Here is a 20,046-nt window from a genome sequence, read left to right as displayed (position 1 = left end):
CCTCATAAACATGTATACTAAAGTCCTCATGACTGTAGGTCTGTGTTTACTTTAGTCTGCATTTCTTCACTGTTTATTGCTCTGTGTTTTCTATCATCTGTATCATCTGATTGTTTAGGCTCATTCAGCCTCACTGTGTGCACTTGTGTACTTGGATGCTTTCCACGAGTTGTCGAGTCTAAAGAGTTTTCTCTGGCTGTTACAGGAAGGACTTTGAGGAACTATTTGACATCATTATCACAAATGCCCTTAAGCCAGGATTCTTCTCCTTGGTGCCCCAGCAGAGGCCCTTTAGAACCCTTGGTAAGTAAAAGATCACCACACCCATTTCTCAGTTATTTAAGCCTTGAAAATATCTGTAGAAAAGGTTCAAATATATAAATTTTCCACCGACTGGAGGTTTCAAAATGTTGTTAAATGTTACATTAAAATATTATTATGATTTCAAATATATAAAAATAATAATCTGTCACTTTAAAGAATACCATCACATAAAAAGTACTTTTAATTAAACAAAAACAAAACATCTTTTTGCAATTATCTTGTACGTGTTTGTCATATTGTGTAATTACTGCTGCATGTCTGCAATTGAATATATTGGCTTTGCCACATTAAACAGCAAAGTGGCATCACTTTGAGTCCAATGATCTGGTAATACTTTTTAAGGAATGGTGTTGTGTAAATTTACTGTAGCTGACCTCTGTAATATGAATGTTTCAGGACATATAAGAGTGTACGTTAGTGGTTATTAACACCGACTTATTGGTGTGGTTTCTGGACATTTTCAGTTTAAGCCAAAGCTTAATTACAGATGTAAAAAGCTCCTCCTGTGGATGATTTGACTAAAACAGGTCAAACTACACTGGCTCATGTTTAGTTTGCAATTGAGAGTGTTTAAAGGATGGACAAACCCACTGGTTTTGGATTCTACATTATGAAAGTGACCTTATTTGAAAAAAAGGGTGGAATGCAAGTTTATCAGCCAAGAATATCAAGCTTGGCTAGTCACCAAAACTAAAGGGCAAGGGAGCCTTCACCTCCTTTGCTCACTTGTGACCTCAGTAAACACATTCCTAAGGCGAGAGGCGGCGTACACCCTGGACAGGTTGGCAGTCTATCACACAGAGACAGACAAGCATTCACACTCACAGTCACACCTATGGACAATGTAGAAATATTAATTAAGCTAACCCCAATAATTGCTTATGTTTGGACTGTGGGAGGAAGACAGAGTACCCGGAGACAACCAGATGGTGGAGTTCTTTCTGACATCAACTGTTCTAACCCCACACCTGTGCTGCTCCATTTACAACAGGCTTTTATTACTTTAGTAGTCTATTGATGGGAATGAGAGCTTACTCCAGCTATAACCACCACAGATTTTACATTTAACCTGAATATTATAAACAGCTGTGCGTTCTGTTATTGACAGCACTATCTGCAGCTTCCATGTAGCTTCTCCTACCTGCCCCAACCCCAGACATCTGCTCCTAGATGCTGGTGGTGAAGGTGTGTCCTGGGACAGGGGTAGTTTCCTGGTATGCTCCCCATGTCTGGATTATCTGGCTGCCAGCAAGAAGACTGGGGATGCATTATGTGTGAAGACGGGATGATCCACTCACTGAAATATTCTCTCCCTCGCCCTTAGCTTTGCCACGCTGGCAGAAGTAGCATCGGCATCTGGCCTCTATTCTTTCTTTCTTTTTTTTAACTGAAATCGTTGCTTCTTGTTCTGCACTCTTGACATATTCTCATTTTTATTGGCCAATAAAGTTTATTTAGAACACTTCAAATTTATTACACTAGAGCTGATGGTTGAAGACCCGCCAAGCAAGCTCAATTCATTGTCATGAAGGTGAGCGCGCAGAGCTGATCATCAGCTCGTAAATGATTGGTTTAAGAACAACGTCCACTTTCCTTCTATATTCTGAAGACATTCAGATTCACAAATTGCATTTACTCCCTCATCATCTGCAGATTAGGTAACACTACATAAAAGTACTCTACAAGTACCTGGATGGTGTACTTGTAGATGGCCCTACTGGTGGTGGTCAGAGGGCCCGGTGGCGCCAGTGTCCAGCAGCCTCGCCTCTGTCAGTGCACCCCAGGGCAGCTGTGGCTACAATGTAGCTTGCCATCACCTGTGTGTGAATGGGTGAATGACTGAATGTAGTGTAAAGTGCCTGTCATTCTGGGACAGGATAGTTTTATCTGTTCAAATTCGTCAGTTTCTTTTAGATGTTTTGTTATCTGGCCTTCCTTTCTTGAGTGTACTTTAATGCAAGTCTTCTGTTTTTCTATCCATGAAGATCCATCTAGGCTTGACTATGACAGGATAAATGAACATGAAACTGAAAGTGTCACAGTATGAAACACTAAAAAGCCTGAAAGTCGTCACCAGTAGAAGAAAAAACTGGTGTTACAGAAACAGGACTTCTTAAGAGCTGCTGCTTATCTCAGCTGCACCATTTGCACTGCTCTGAATCCAAACCACATGACCCCATCACTCTCATAGCCCAGTGTCCTTGCAGCTGAGTATACACGTGTGCATGAGGATTCGCAGATGTTCAGGTGCTCATCCCTCGTCTTACTGTTTTTTCTCTCCTGTCAAAATGTTTCTAGCGTATTTAACCTGAGTTTGAACTCGCTCTGTGGAACACTGTCTTTTTTATCGCAGAGGGTGAAGGACTCCTTTCATCATTATGCTGCTGCTGGGTTTTAGATGCAGTGAGCCATCTATCCTGCTTCACAGAGAGGAGAGTGTAAATTCAGACAGGGAGCGAGCGTTTGCCATTGTTTAGGTTGACTAAGGAGGCTTACTGCAGAAAGTCAAACAGTCATACAGTATATAGCAGCTTCAGAAAGTTTTCTTTTTGCACATTTGCATTTTCACAAAGTTTATTTTAGCAAAAAAAAAACTGTAAGAAAATACATACTTAAAGCTGTGAATTAGTTTTTATAACTATATGAAATATTTACAGTATAAATGTGTAAAATTACAGGAAATTTTCTGTAATTTTGCACATTTATTTCTTACAATTTAAACTCAAACAGTCAGTTATTGAAAATGATCTATAGGAAGCTGCCCAGCATTGTTAAATGTGATGTTGTGATCGTTGTGCAGTTAATCATTACTGAAACATTGGGGATTACATGTCTGTATCCCAGTTCCACTTTTGCTTATTATCTGCACTAACAAACAGCTTCTCTAGAAGGAACTTCTTTGCTAACATCAAACCTGTAGCCAACCAGTGGAAAACTCTTATTCACAAGCTCTGTATTCTGAAAATGACACGGGTGTTTTACCTCCTCAGAACCATGGCTCTGACTTTTTTGGATAGAAAAGATGAGATTTGTTAATACCTTGGCTGACAAGTGGTGTTTGTTAAGGTTGGATTGAAACAAGAGGGGCATGGCTGGATCTGAATATGGCAGTCTTCACTGTGCTGCTTTCATTCGTAGTCTGATTTTCCCCTTCAGTGCTGAGCTGAGATAAGGGCTGCCAAAATGCAGTTTCTATCAACAGCAGCTCACGTCTTTGTAGAGTCATGGAATACTTGGAATCAAGTTACCAAACTAAACCAAACAGAAACTTCAGAGGTTTTCTACCATTTCGATTGTCTTTTTTTTTTTTTTTTTACTTTTTATTTTATTTATTTGAACAACTCACCTGTCCATTACGCATACAGTTTCTTCAGAATAACAGAATACAAAGAGGGTCACAAACTCAAGACAGTGAAATTAGAAAGAAAAAGGAACAAACAAATCTATATATGTATAAAAATATAAATACATATATAATAATAATTAGAAAAATAAGATAAAGTAAAACAAAAGAAAAAAGAAAAAAAAAGGAAACTTGCCTGTGGTGTCAAACATTTCCATCATTCATTTCACATTCTTTTCTTTTTTTTCTTTTTTTTTTGTATGCCCATCTTCATTCAGTTCAGTCTTTTTTTTCTTCTTCTGCTGTACGTCAACCATTTTCCCCAGTCCTTCAAAAAGCGTTCTTCCTTTAATTTCAGTTTATGTGTAAAGTTCTCCATCTCCATAATGTCCTCCACACTACTGCTACCCACTGCTGCTTTCCTGGTGTTTCTGTCTTAAGCCAGTTTTTGGTGATGGCCTTCTTTGCTGCCAAAAGGAGAATCTTAGCCAGGTAACGATCCTTTACATCTACAGTACCTTCCAAGTACCCTAGATACAAAACAAGGCAGGTTCTAGGAATAATATAACCTAATATATCACAGAGAGCCGAGTGAATTTTAACCCAGAAATTTGCATATGGTCTGGTTCATCCCATCCACACAGCCTCCAACATTGTTGTTGTGTATTGGTTTGTTTATTTTTAATCTTGGGTGTAATAAAATAGCGAATTTGATTTTTCCAGATGAATTCTCTCCACCTCAATGAGTGAGTTGTATTCTTATGTTCTTTCCATGTTTCATACCACACCCTCTCAGTGATTTCTTCACTCAGCTCTCTTTCCCATTTTACTTTAACATATACAGTTGATTCCTGTCTTGAGTCCATCAAACATTTGTATAGGGTAGACACTGTTCTTGGAATAACACTTTTATATGCCAGTATAATTATTTTTATAATAGGATGGATTTTGTCTTCCTTTATTTTTATGTTTTTATTAACGTAATCTCTCACCTGTAAGTATCTGAAAAAATCCTTGTTTTTTAAGTTGTATTCCCGTTTTAATTCTTCAAAACTTTTAATTTCTCCTTTTTTGATTGATAAACAAATTGCTGTGATTCCCTTTTCATTCCAATTTTTAAAACCAAGATCCAATTTTCCTGGTCCAAATTCTTCATCGAAGGCTATCCATTTTAGCAAACCAAGCTCTTTACCAATTCTGAACTCCTTTACTGTATCATACAATACATTTAATGTAAAGGATATTATCGGGTTCCTATCTTGGTCTTTAGTTACGTATTCAGGGATCTTTTTTATACCCATGTTTGTTTGAATTGGGACATTGAGTGTGGAGAGCTCCACATCCTTCCAGCGAGCCCCGTAATCATCACTACACCAATATGTTATCTGGCGTATCTGTGCAGCACGAAAATATTCTTTTAAATTAGGAAGCGACATTCCTCCTTTCTCCTTAGTAAGCTGTAAAGTAGTGTATCGTACCCCTAGCCGCTTGCCTTCCCAGACAAATCTAGATATATACTTATCCCATTCTGAGAATTGAGTTTGAGGTATGCTTATCGGAAGAGAGAGGAATAAATATAGCAATCGTGGTAAGATATTCATCTTTATCACATTTATCCTATCACTAAATCCTAACGGATATGTATTCCATCTTTCCATATCCTGCCTTATACATTTGAAGAGATGCAAATCTAGCCCGATTAATAGCACTGTAATTTAACCTTCTGAGGTCCACATCCTCATCAGTCGCAACCCAAATTCAAATTCTTAGCATGGGCTATCAGAATATGTCATTTTTCGTGCTTGCATGATTTTCATTAAAATGCTCTTCCAAATTTTGGCAATTGGGGAAATAAGAAAATAATTATTCCAACTTTTTTCAAAAAAGTCAATTTTGGACTTTGAAATAGAGGGTGAGGGTCGTGTTGGGGTTAGATTTACAACCTATGATCAACTCAGAGGGTTAAAAGGTTGAATGATTCTGAAGACCTAGTAAAGAATCATAAAGTAATTTAAAAGACAAATTAGAGCTGAGGATAAGATGCTATTTGTACTTCCCTGTTCTGTTTTTTCACAAACACTGAGATTTACTCTTTGTTTCCCTGCACAAATGACGCTGTACCTCTGCCACTGAGTTGTGTGGTTTTGTCCTGGATTACTGGAGGTTTTGCTGGTGTGTCTGCTCCTGCAGCAGCTGGCTTGTTGGTCAAACTGCTGCCACTGTTTTATATTACCCATTTTTGCTTGTGCAGTGAACGATGTGGAGGAGAGCGAAGGTCTGCCATCGCTGGACAAACCCGGCTGGTACTCCCAGGGCAACTGGCCACACCTCCACGAGTTGCTCAAGAAAATGACGGGGAAACCAGAGCCCAAGGTACACAAACCACCTCATACACTACAGCAGGCAGCCAGAGCTCTGGCTCACTTTGAGGTTAGCTCCAACTTCAGCTTTTGGCAGGCACTGAAAGAGATGAAGGCTTCATGATAAATACGCTCAGGGAGATTCACACTAGAGTGATGAAGAGGAGGAACGTGGCCCCTGGCATGACTGTTGACAAGGCAGGGGTGTGACAGCATGCTGAGAATTCACTGATAGAGCCAGTATAAGCCATTCTTGGAGACACTTCTTTCCCTCAAGAAAACAACAGTTAACCAACATTCAGTCCCACACAACAGTGGTTTGTTTAATTGACAAGACTAAGGGGAACCTTATTTTCTGTCATGTACATACAGATATATTTATGACTTCTCAAATTAAACATGGAAAAAATTAGCTAAACTAACTAAATACTGTGGTCAACTCCAGCCAAGTACCTCTGGCTTCAGACTTTTCTAAATGCTTGGCTTCAGACTTTTTCTTCCAAGGAGCCACGGTTTCTTTTACATTTTTAAAGTGGTCTAGAGCAGCGGTGTCCAACTCCAGGCCTCAAGGGCCGTTGTCCTGCAGGTTTTAGATGTGTCCTTGATCCAACACAGCTGATTTAAATGGCTAAATTACCTCCTCAACTTGTCTTGTAGTTCTCCAGAGGTAATGAACTAATCATTTGATTCAGGTGTGGTGACCCAGGGTGATATCTAAGGCTACGTTCACACTGCAGGCGAAAGCGCATCAAATCCGATTTTTTTGACCCTATGCGACCCATATCCGATCATGGTATGACAGTGTGAACGGCACAAATCCGATATTTTCAAATCCGATCTGGGTCACTTTCGTATGTTGTACTGAATCCGATACATATCCAATGTTTCAGAAAGCGACTGCTGTGTGAACAGTCAAGTCGCATTAAATCTGTCTTTTACGTCACTGACACAAGACAGACGCCAATTATCAAGCGCCCGATAAGACATCGCGAACGCTTCCTGGCCATCCGGTGAAACTGTTGGGAAGACAACGTTGGAGAAATGTTAACATTTTATTTGTACTGCATAATCTGCAGATTCTGACAGAAATCTGCAACTATCCTTTGAAGCACCGCTCCTCTCTAAAACAGCAGTAAGGATCATTATTAGGTTATCTACATTATTATGTAAATAACAAAATAACTTAAAGCAAAAATTGGGAAATGTGAAGTCCGAAGTCTTTATATTAAGGGCCATCAGTCAAACAATACTGTTTGCTCTGGGTCTAAACAGAGCGTGTTGTGTGTGATGTCTTCTTTTGCGCATGCGGCCGCTTTGAGCGTTCACACTTGAGAGCGTTTGCTGTCGCATTTTATTTGTAGTGTGAACGAGCAGACAAAAAAATCGGATTTGATCAAAAAATCGGAATTGAGCATTAAAACCTGCAGTGTGAACGTAGCCTAAAACCTGCTGGACACCGGCCCTTGAGGCCTGGAGTTGAACACCCCTGGTCTAGAGTATTAGTTCTCCAGGCTTTTTGAAGGTCTTTTAAAGTCTGGACTTTGGCTGGTTTTTCACGCATTTTCATTCCAGTTCTTGTGCTTCATCATTTTAAGAGGAATTCTCTTTTTTTTTTTATTGTTTTCAAAGCCATTTTATACTCACTTATGAATCATTCGAGCATATAAAAAGCACTGTTGTGAAACATATAATTTGTTCCCATTTATTTAGTCGATTGTATGTAAAGTGCCAACAATAGAACTGTCTGACAAGTGTAAAACAATATTTTTGCACTACCGTATTTTTCGGACCATAAGGCTCACCGGATTATAAGGCACACTGTCAATGAACGGGTCTGTTTTCATACATAAGGTGCACCGGATTATAAGATGCACTAAGCAAAATAAAACAGTCAGATATGTCAAACTTCACTCAACTCATTCTTCTTGCTTCCTCCACTTCCGTACCATTGATTCATTAATGTTGAATTCTCTGGCAGCTGCTCTATTCCCATGTTGTTGCAGTATATTAATGACTAACCTCATATTGTGGATGGATTATCTCAGTTGTTCTCCTGACTGAAGTTTGGTCTGTTTACAGCATCCTGCCTTGCGATTGCATTTGTCCCACACCATTGGGAACCCTCACGTTAACTTTTATCGAGTGGATAAAAGTTAGCGTTCATGCTCCAGCTTCACTGTGTTTATGTTATGCTAACATAGCTGTGTAGCGATCATGTAGCACATCATTATATACCAGCTAGTCTAACTTCAGTAACCCTACAAAAGTCACTGCTGTTTAGTTTTCTGTCTTCAGTTATGTTGGAAGTGATAGCAGAGCTGTACGTTTTAATTTTTCACAAATCTCTCAGTCAGAACATGCTATATGATGTTTAGGTGGAAACTAGCAAGCTAACTTCTTGCTAACTTCTAACTCCGTTAAATGTAATAAATTTTGTTGTCATGGATGCGTGGATGTTAAATTTAATTGTTATACCTGGTAAAGTGGCAATGCTGATCATTTTATTAAAAACGAAATAATTTAGACAGTTTTTAACTCTCAGTGATGCCACCGTGTTCGTTTGACTTTGGGACCTTAAGTGGAGTTTGGACCCGGATTACTCCGCGAGGCTCCTGACTACGGTAGCCGTAATGCTCCAACAATCCGTCAGCGGTGCAGCTTCGTAGCTTACCAAAGTTGTACTAAAACATTTTTTGACAGACTTTTGAGCGCCGTGTACCACATAAAATCGGTTCAACGTCAATAAGCACAACCAAAATTCACACATAAGGCACACTGTTGATTTTTTAGAAAGTTTAAGGATTTTAAATGTTTTATAGCCCATGTCAGTGATCCAAGACCCTGCCAGTAAAAGCCCACCTGGATAAAAAAAAAACTGTAGAACACTGTCAGTCATGGATTGGCCTGACCAGAACCCGGGTTTCCACATTACTGAATGTGGGATCACCTCGATTGAGAACAGAAAGATAGAATAAAAAAGGAGCATCCAGAAGTTTTGGGGCATCCTTGAAGAAACTTGAAGAACTATTCCTGAAGACTACTACAAGATATTTACAAGAAAGCTTGCCCAAGTGAGATGAGGCTGTGTTAAAGAATAAAGGTGGTCATACCAAATGCTGTAGAACTAAAACAAAACCGAATAGAAAGGATAGACAGAAAGGATCAAAAATAATTGGATAATTGACTGACAAGTAGTGCTACTTTACAACTGTTTATTTCCCCACATTAATTGTATTTCGGATTAAAATCTTGCTGACTACTCAAAAAGCTTTGTGTTGACTCATTTGTAGAATAAGACAAACATATTTATTTGTATTGTTTGTTTTTATGGATAAAATAGTATTTGCTGCTCTCTTTGGTAGTTGACAGTCTTGAAAATGAGATTTTCAAGCTTAATTAAACCTTTATGTGATCACATATATTAAATAAAACCTAATAAACAATCTAAGAAGCTTTAGGGATTAGCCAAATATACAACTTTCTAGATTTCTTTCTCTATGAAAATAACTTTTTAAAATTTCAATTAAATACTTCATATACTTCATTAAATACTACGTATGTCAAAAGATTTTACACCAGATACTGTCACCTGACCCAATTAACCAAGTTTGGAATTGTCACTCGGAGTCCCCTAGCTTATGATCTGCTAGGGCCAGATAATAAGGATCTAAAGACAAGATTTTAGTTGGGAGGGAACAAGATCAGAAATGACAATGGTTGGATGAAAACGTGAATATTTTGGCAGCACGGTGGCACGGTGGTTAGCACTGTTGCCGCACAGCAAGAAGGTCCTGAGTTCAATTCCACCATCAGGCCGGGGTCTTTCTGTGTGGAGTTTGCATGTTCTCCCCGTGTTTGCGTGGGTTCTCTCCGGGTACTCCGGCTTCCTCCCACCGTCCAAAGACATGCAGCTTGTGGGGATAGGTTGATTGGATAATCCAAATTGCCACTAGGTGTGAATGTGCGAGTGAATGTGAGTGTGAATGGTTTTCTGTCCCTGTGTGTTAGCCCTGCGACAGACTGGCAACCTGTCCAGGGTGTACCCCGCCTTTCGCCCTATGACAGCTGGGATAGGCTCCAGCGCCCCCCGCGACCCTGAAAAGGATAAGCGGAAGCGAATGGATGGATGGATGGATGAAAACTATCAAATAAAGTAGGTATTTATAAGACAATACCTTATATTTGGTGTCTGGTAAGTAATGCAGCTGTCTTCCAGACAAATAAGCTTCCATCTGTGTGAAATTATGAAATTGTATCAGAAAAACAAGCAATAAAGTGGCATCAAAGCAACAGTTTAGTCAAAAACAGGGCACAGGACACAACTACATAAAAGGAAAAATGCCAGACAAAATAGACCAGAAAAAATGCTGACTCATCTCTGCTCTCAACAGTCTAACTACAAGCCAGCCACAAAACTCTCATTAGACGTTACAATGAAAGCTTTTTGGCTTGTGGCTTTTTGTAGAGAGAAGAGCTGTCCCATACTGGAATGCATCTAAAGGAAAAAGCTGTTAAATAATCCAGTGTGTCTGTGTATGCTCACAGGGATGTATAATTGTGTCTAAAAGGACCTAATTTGGAACAATCAAGTCCCTTTAAATTTGATAGATTTTCACATAATAGAATGAAATATAAATATGTATGCTCAATGATTACACTTGAATGTTCTACAAGCAATTAATAATGTATGTTATCCATCTATTTTCTTCTCCTTGTCCCGGACAAGGAGAAGAAAATAGATGGATGGGCTCCATCTCCTTTTCTGAGACGGAGCCCACACCTCCGTCTCCGTAGCCACCTACTCTAGTTTGTCCGAGGGAACACCAAGGTATTCCCAGGCCAGCCAAGAGATGTAATCTCTCCAGCATGTCCTGGGGCTTTCTACCAGTGGGACATGCCCTGATGAATCCGAAAGAATAACATCATCTACAAAAAGCAGAGATGCGATTCCGAGACCACCCAAGTGGAAGCCTTCCATCACTTGGCTACGTCTGGCTATTCTGTCAATAAAATTATGAACAGAATCAGTGACAAAGGAACTCAGGGTGAACCTCATCTACCTCAGGGACCCTGGTGCCATGTGCACTTATGGACACCTTTATGTTCGAACATGGTGTTCATTAAGGACAAACTGTGGTTTGATCAGGCAGACCATTCTTTCCAATCAAGCCCCTCCAGGTCTCGGTGTTGTTGCCCACATGAGCATTAAAGTCTCCCAGTAAGAAAACAGAATCCCCAGGTGGAGCACACTCAAGCAACCCACCCAGGAACTCCAAAAAGGCAGGTACTCTGAACTGTCGTTTGGCAGATAAGCGCAGATGACAGTTAGGATCTGTTCCCCAACCTGTTCCCTTGATCTTACGCTTATAAGGGTCTTCTAAATTGCTCTTTGTCTGGTCTCTCACGCAGGACCAATTTGCCATAGGAGACCCTATCAGAGGGCAAAAGCCAGCCGCCAGAACATCAGAACCCTGGGACACACACTGTGACATTGTGATGTTAAGACAAGAACTTTGACAGTGGCTTGGTTAGTGGCTGGGCAAATGGGGTTTAACACCACTGACAGGCAACCACAATTTATACTGATTTTTCAGAAAGCTCACAATTGATCCAAGTAAACACTTAAAAAATTTAACACGAGTATAACTGTTTTTGGACATTTATTCAGAAATGTGAAATGTGATTTTCGCTCACATAATTGTACACATTGAAATATAAATCTTCTACTACGGTTGTTGTGGTATGGTGATGTATAAGTTTTTAGCACTTTATGATTTCCTATGAAGCTTTCTTGCTTTTGGAAATAAGAGGAATAAGGAAATCTGTAGTTTAGCTGCCAACAATGCCTTAAGAACCATAAGAGCATGTAACTTTTCTTTTAAAAATAATCAGATAAACTTATTCTATCTAAACTGACAAAATAATTTAGGGCAGGAGAAATGATCTGTAATAGATCAGGCACAGCCAGCACTGCACTGGGCAAACCCAAGTCCAGGTAGTAATACTCATCACCATCCACATCGACAGTTCCTCTTCCCCCTCCTCCCACTCCTGTGCTCAATGCTCCCTCTGTTCCCCAGCCACGTGGAGAAAGCTCTTGTGGAATTTAGTGTCAACCTGCACTTATAGCTGCTTTAAAGACTCCTCTGGGTTGACCTGAGGCACTCTGTATTTTCAGTTCTCTCCACTTTCACCTGACAGGACTTAAGGCAGGTGGCTTGGATAGAGGCATTCAAGGAAGATTACAATTGACTTACAGGACACTGCTGAAACTACTGGGGTTGTGACTGGACTGATCGGACATGATCAGACAGGTTCTTTGGGTATGGGTAGTTCATTCTGTGTTCCCTGTGTTGTTTTGAGAAAAGCGGCACAGGTTAAAAAGGAAAAAAAAACATGTGTACTGATTCTGCTGGCAGTATTTCACAAGTTAAGAGAAATGTCTAGTTTCTGAGAGTGAATTACAGTGTAACTGACAAAATGTCTGTTGCCCCCACCCCCCTTATGCTCCAGGCTCCATGCTGCCTGTAGCACAATGGCCTCATTAAGGTCATTTTATATGTTTGCATTGCCTGATTGCCTGATAAAAGAACTACAGACCCACATGGCTGATTCTCATAACTTGACCAAGGGGAAACTTTCATGTGCAGCTTTTTGCCATGAAGGAATCCCATTGGATTCCTAGTCTTTCACCTGCAAACTTTATATTAATACTAGATTTTCTGGTTGGCTTTCAACTTACATAATGAGGCATGACCAGATAAAGTTCCATGCTTACATGTTCTGCAGAATTCATCCTGAAAAACTTTGGTATTATAAGATGGCACATCAAGTAACTTTGAATTCAATTCTACTTGTATAGCATTTTAATTAATTTGCACCAGATAACCTGTACACTGGAGAGGAACTGCATCTCACTAATTTAGGAGGTCTTCATTTAGTCTGGAAAAAGAGTTTGTTGCTCTAATAAGTCTTCCCTAAAGCTAGGGCGTCTTACTGGTCACTGAATCTCTATTAGTGAGCTACGTACCACGGGCCTTTAGGATTTCCACGATGCTGCTCATGTTGTTTGAAATTCCTACCAACACCACCATATATTTTTCACAAATGTTCTATATGCAAAAAGTGCAATGTATTTATGTTAGCCAATCGTAATATTGGAGAGAAATCAGGTCAAGAAACCGTTCCTAGAACACCAGCTGTGCTGCGGCACAGCAAGTGTGACAGCTGAGAATTAAGAATAAAATACAAAAACTAAAGGGTGCATTTATAACCAATGAACAGTGTGATCATTATGCTTACAAACCAAGAGGTGTCTGCCTGGCTGATTTAACCATAGCCTGGAGTCTGATTCTCTTTATAGGTCTTCCCCTAATGCAGAGCTCAGTGTAGTTGAGGTCGGTGTAACTGTATTCATCAACAATGAGTCTATCTGTAATATATTTTCTCTGTGCTGGAATCCATGGCCTCTCTAAATATTTATCATAGTGATCCCACAACTCTGGCAGCAGTACTGCTTAGCAATGAGAGGTGCAGGATGTTTCGGGGGTTCGAGGATCAGCTGTGGCCAGTTCTGGGAAAGTTAGTGGAAATATAACTCCTGCAGTCTTTGCACCACAGGCTCCGGGCTGCAGCCCCCCAGATTAGCCGGTCTGTTTGTTTACATGTGAAAGAGAGCTCTTGAGTCACAGCACAGAGCTGTGAGGAGAGAGACAACCCCCAGCTACTGGAATGCCTTACATACTCTTTATGGCCTTCTGGTTTGATTTAGTTGTATCTAACACGCATATATTTGCAGAGATATGTGTGTGTGATCACTATTTGTTTCGGCTAGTATGGGTTTACATCATTGTATATTGGGTTTGGGTAGAAACGGTAATATTTGTTTCGGCTAGTATGGGTTTACATCATTGTATATTGGGTTTGGGTAGAAACGGTAATACGTACTAGACTCAGAATTGCTACACTAATCAGCTTAGCTATATATGACCATTAAATACACCACCATTAGGTATAAACTGAGCTAGACTGGTTTGCATGACAGGGATAAAACAATGCTTTCCAGACAGAGCGATTCTGCCATCTGTAGATCTGTTGAAACTGTGTTTTAAAGACAAATGAGATGTACTTTCAGTTTTCATTACAAAAATTATGTTAACTAAAAGAAAGCGGTTAAAAATCTTAGCCTATCTGTGAAACGCGGTGGTGGTAATGTCATGGTTTGGACCCGTTTGGCTACATCTGGGTCTGACAGCTTGTCATCACTGATGGAGTGAATGTTTTCTAAAGGAAAAAGTCAGGGCCTCTAATCATCAAATAAATCAAAAAGGTTAGTGAATTGTGCAATAAGACATGACACAATGCAAAATATTATTAAATATTAAATGTCACAGGCTGGTGTTGTCATGTCTAGTTTCAGTGTTTCCTGTTTTATTTTGAAGGAGTCGTGTGTTCTTTGTTCATTGTATTTAGTTTCACTTCCCCTGTCCTGTCATTAGGCTCATGTCAGTCAGCTGTTCCTCCATGTGTTCCCACTTCCCCTAATCACCTCCTGTGTATTTAAGTCCTGTGTTTTCAGTGTGTCATTGTCAGATCGTCTGCTTTGTTTGCAAGCCAAGAAATTGTGTCAAGTTTCCTCATGTCAAGTCCATGTTCCTGTTGTAGGTTTTTAGTTAATTTAGCACACCCAGTTTAGTTTATTGTTAGCCTTGCATTTTGCCTTTTGTTCAGTTATTTTGCCAGCCTTAATAAATGGCTCGTTTTCTGTTATTCAAGTCATGTTTCACATTTTGTTTCCGTCTGCATTTGGGTCCACCCTTCACTCTACACACAGTCAGCCCTGCTGATTGTGACATTAAAATATTACCAAAGAGTGCAAAATGATAAACCCAAGTCAAAACTTTGGCTTTAATCCAACAGAAACGCTGTGGAAAGACCTGAAGCAACCTGTTGATTAGAGGGAACCCATCAACATTTTAGAACCTTAGAGTTTTTTGAATGTGAAATGGTATAAAATCCCTCCAAGTCTATTATTGTTTTATTTGATTATTCAGTTGTTTTTACATATACTATTTTGAGGTCTTGTGTGAAAAGGATAAAAGAGAAATAGGAAATTCCAGCAACTGTAAACTGTATGTATCTGTGTAGTATTCCTGTGAACTGAACTCTAGTCTTCTCCATTTTTATACTACTTGTTACTCTAATGCCCTTTTCCCATCTTCTGTGTGTCAGTAGGTCTGTGTCATTTCATTTTAAACTCCTGCATTCTGAGTTCCTCACTCCTGCATGGAGGGCTTTAACCTCTTAACATCAATCACCAGTGAAACCCCTTTTTTGTGTGTGTGGGAAATAGGTCAGAATTCATACACGCTACCGTCATCATTGTGAATGTTAAAAGAAGATAAAACCAGTTTAACTGACTTTCACTAAGCCTACGCAAGAATTCTGTTTCACTGAGAGTAACCAAGCTGTTATTTTTCACCCTGCAGGTAGTTTATTTCGGTGACAGCATGAGATCAGACATGTTCCCTGCCAGCAGCTTTGGGAAGTGGGAGACGGTGATGATAGTGGAAGAAATGGAGGGGGAGGGCGTCCCAAAGAGTGAAGCGGCATTGTCCAATGAGGCCCAAGTGGAGCCTCTGGAGAAGAAGGGAAAGTTTGAGGTAAGTTATATAGCAGTCATTCCCGACCCCCAGCTCTAGCCTTCTGACACCTTGTGGACTTTGTGTTTGTATATGCAGGCTCAAATCTGCTGTCAATTGAACTTGTGTCTGACTCTTTCTGGTTTCTTTAAGTATAGTTCTTTCCCCTCAGCTGTAAAAGGCTGACGGGGTATTGTCATCAGCCTACCAGGCAGGTGGGCAGGCAACGTGGAAACTCAAGATTTGAATGCAGTAACTCAGGAATAAAGCAACATAGTTGTTTCAAATTGATACCATAGGTGTATGTACTAAAAATCTTGGATGACTTTGAATCTAACAAAGCACAATACGCAAAAGGAGGCGTTATAGTTTGAAATAGGTTCCAAAGCAGCTTGCAGATGTGCAACAAGTAAATAGTTTGTGCTACATACGACTTTCCAACTGGAACTAAAGAATGTGACTTCAGCTGATGGATCTGCAGAAGCAGTCTGGCACTGAGATCAGCTGCTCTAAAACTGCTGTAGGATAGAAAAATGTAAGTGACTTTATTTTAATTTTGCTTTAATAGTCCAAAAAGTTGAGAATACTGCCCAACTGTGTTTGACCTTAAAACATCCATTCATGAACTTGTGAGGCAGGCTTGCTGAGACACAGTTATGAAATAAAAGGTTTTTAAAGGCAAATTATGGATCATATCAGGTGTTTAACTTCTGTCGTGTAGAAAGGAAATTGTAAAGAAATGAATAAATACATATCAGCCCTCTTGGTCACAGTTCAATGAGGATATTAAGCAGCAGGATGTTAACATCCCCTCAGACAAAAAAATAAGGCGTCAGCACATCTTTTGGCAAGAAACACCAGGATAAGAACATTTCCTCATTTTCATTTCGAAGGGCACTCTGCACTGTACTTTACTGCAGTAAAGGCAGGAAGAGCAAAATTAGATGCGATGGAGTAAAGCGGTCATATTTACCCGAAACACCCTGATCTAACTTACTGCGCATGTATTAAAACCAAGAACTTATTTTTTCCAACATACAGAAAAAGCCCACAGATGTACAGTGCACACTTTAAAGAAATTAGTAAAATAGACTGTGTAGGGAGACTTACTATGGAGTCTTTGACCTCTGAATAATTCAGTTTTAAAATATATCTAATGGGACTTTATTTTGTCCTGTTATTACTAATAAGAAACCAAACTAGTTAGTAGGAACACTGCAGTGTTAATCATATATGAGGCATCAGGGCACAAATTCACTGTTGGGCCCTAACTAACTACAGAGTGAATGCCTTGTTACCTCCCTTTAACTACAATCCAAATTCTGTAAGAGTTAGGATAGAGCTGGTAACATTAGCATACATTCTGATATACTATTAAGACTGGCTTTCACTCAGTTATATATTACATAATGTAATATATTCATAATATTCTAATTGTTATGCTCAGTTACTACAGTAGGTACCACTAAGCTAGCTAGCTAGTCATGTCAAGGAATCCAGCTTTTTTGGAACTTTCTTGGGATGAAACCATTCTTTGCCCTACTTATCTTTTATCTTTATCTTTCTTTTATCATTATATCCATTATAGTTTTGGGTTGACCATTATATAGCCCTGAGTTTGATATTCTGGCCATTAGGAGGTTTTCAGCTAAGCTAGAACAAATGCTAGTGCTGAGTAACTAGAGCAGTTAGCAATAGTTAAATAGCAAGAAGTGACTGCTAAAATAGCTAGTGAAAACTGGCAAAAACAAAGTGTACTTGCTAGGAAAACAGCCAACCCCTCCCAAACATTCTAATCTGTACACTCAAACAATTTATCAAGACAAAGTATTCACGTGGCCATGCACTTAATTATAAGCCTCATTTTAATCCTCATTAAATTATCAGATAGAAAATTTTATGAAAATTTAGCTAATATAAAGAAGAGGAAACCTAGCTGTAGAGACCATTTTGTACTAGGCTGTTAGTTAATTTATCATGTTATGTTGGCAACTTTAACATGAAGGAGACTGTAACAGAGCTCATGTAATCGTTTCCATTAAATAAATGAATTAAACAAGAACTTAAGTGTCAGAGATATTGGTAGTACTGATGAAACAAGTGTTACTGACACAGATAGAACATCATTTGTGATAAGAAACTTCCTTTTCCTGTGGTTTGCAGTCTTTATTTATGAGCATTATCAAAGATCAAAACTAAGTAGTGTGAAGCCTGCTTGGTAGTTTTCATCTTGTTTCACGGTCAACCATCATTAGTCTTTAGTATAGTGCATTTCATGTTTTACCCATCTTCATAAATCTTTTGTGCAGTTTGCCTTTTTTTGTTTTAAAATATTATTTTTAAAGTAATTGGAACACGTCTTAACATCATAAGCAGCTTGGGCTTTTTCCTTTTTTATATTTTATCACCTGGTAAATCTCTGTTATGCAACATTTCCTGATATCTTTAAGGCTCATAAGATCAGTGTGTTATCAAACTTATTTTAAACACCACATCCTAATGTTGCTGCTCATCAGCAGAATCTGCTTGCAAAATGTGTAAGTGATTATGACTAACACAGCAATACATTTCTCAGTAATAGTGATTCATTTCAGTACTAAAGAAAAAAACACTCATCATAGCTGGCTGGCTTGAAACCAGTTTAGAGATTCATCATCCTCTGTGTGCTCAGGGTGGTAATTCCTACATGTAAACAAGTCTGTACCTGTCTGAAAATGAACACAGTGTTGCATAGTTTGGCTTTTCTATCAACTGTCTCAACAGGAGCAGGGCATGAAGTCACCCTCTGCTGTGTCCAACCAGTGGGGTTCTTACTTTGTTGATGTGCATAAAAGTGGAGGAGGTGATGAGGAGAGCCAGAAGCTGACCTGGTGCTGCCACTGCATTCACAAATACAGCACCATGGCCATCCCTAGTGTTGAGCACATAGCAGGTATGTGAAAGGAGACAAACGATGGAAATACATTTGAAAGTGATGTGAAATACACAGCAAATTAATATAAACACAGGGTTAGGGAACAGGGAACAGCCCTTTATTTAGAGCTCATGTATTTGTTACCCTCTACAATAACCCGAAAGGCTGACAGGACCAAGTATTTTTCTATGACAATGGGTTCCTTTTACATTCCTGTGCAAAAGTGAGCTACCTTTCTTTTCTTTACACAGTGGGGGAAATGATCATTTGACCCACTGCTGAATTTGTAAGTTTGGTTACTTACAAAGACAGTTTCTGATTTGTATAGTAGAGAAATAGAATATCAACCAAAAATACTAAATAAATATACATAAATATTATAAATTCATTTTCATCTCACAGAGTGAAATAAGTGTTTGATTCCCCAAGCAAAACATGTCTAAAGAGAAACCCTTGTTGGCATGCAAAGCAGTAAGAAATGTTTTGTAAGTGGTCACCAGGTTTGACCTAACACCAGGTTTGTTGTATTGGATCATTGTTATCGTGTTCTGGCTGAGGGGAGGAGCTTCTTGTTCAAGATTTTAAAGTACTTGGTCCCGTCGACTGGCCAAAGTATAATGCTTTCAATTCCATGCTTGAAAGTGGGGATGGTGTTCTTTGGGTCATACTCAACTGTTCTTTTATTCTAAACGCAATGGATCGAGTTAATACCAGAGAGCTTGATTTTAGTTTCTTCTGACCTCAGCACTGTCTCCCAAGCCTTTTCGGAATCATTTAGCTGTTCACTGGCAAACTTAAGATGTGCCTGTACACACGCTATCTTTAGCAGAGGGACCTTGCAGGTGCTGCATGATTTCAGTTCATTATAACGTAGAGTGGTGTTCTTGGGGACTGTGGTCCCAACGTCATTTAGATCATTAAAGAGCCCCTCCATCTTTCTCATGATACTCCTTGCACAGATTTTCACACCGAGGGTGATTGATTGGCATGTTCTATTTCTTTCATTTCCAAATAGTTACACCAACTGTTGTCACCTTCTCCCCAACTTCTTGTTGATGGTCTTGTAGCCCATTCCAACACGTCTACGTATCCTTTGACAGCTCTTGGTTCTGGCCCATGTTGGTGGAGAAGTTCTAATGGAAGAAACAGATTCTGTGGACAGGAGTGCTTTGTACACAAAACAATTTAAGATCAGGAATATCTGTGATTGATTTATTCGCCACATGTGCACGCAGCCAAAACTCCTTTTACCTGATCAATTTTAGAGGGATGTTTTTGTTTGTTTGTTAAGCCACTTAACATTGACCCATGAATCACTCAAACATAAAAATGCCACTTCTTTAGTTGAAGCTACAGGTATCTAAAATTATTTACTTAGAAAATAGGGAGAAAAAAATCCAGTGAAGACCTCACAGAGGACCTGAGAGATCTAGCCTTGAAGTTGATTAAGCTACCAGTCACTGA

General features: G+C 39.4%; 1 protein-coding gene across 1 annotated transcript in view; it reads left to right on the top strand.

Annotated features, from left to right (window-relative positions):
• nt5dc1 (5'-nucleotidase domain containing 1) overlaps positions 1-20,046 on the top strand; it is an 80,543-nt gene that overhangs the window by 55,946 nt on the left and 4,551 nt on the right. The window contains exons 8-11 of the mRNA XM_040027713.1: positions 206-303; positions 5,919-6,040; positions 15,516-15,689; positions 18,432-18,600. Coding sequence (XP_039883647.1) covers positions 206-303; positions 5,919-6,040; positions 15,516-15,689; positions 18,432-18,600 — 563 coding nt within the window. The remainder of the gene's footprint in view (positions 1-205; positions 304-5,918; positions 6,041-15,515; positions 15,690-18,431; positions 18,601-20,046) is intronic.

This window comes from Simochromis diagramma, unplaced genomic scaffold (assembly GCF_900408965.1).
Source record: "Simochromis diagramma unplaced genomic scaffold, fSimDia1.1 OVJJ01000746.1, whole genome shotgun sequence".
Lineage (NCBI taxonomy): Eukaryota > Metazoa > Chordata > Actinopteri > Cichliformes > Cichlidae > Simochromis > Simochromis diagramma.
The sequence above is the reverse complement of the archived record's forward strand: the minus strand, read 5'-3'. Positions and strand labels throughout refer to the sequence as shown.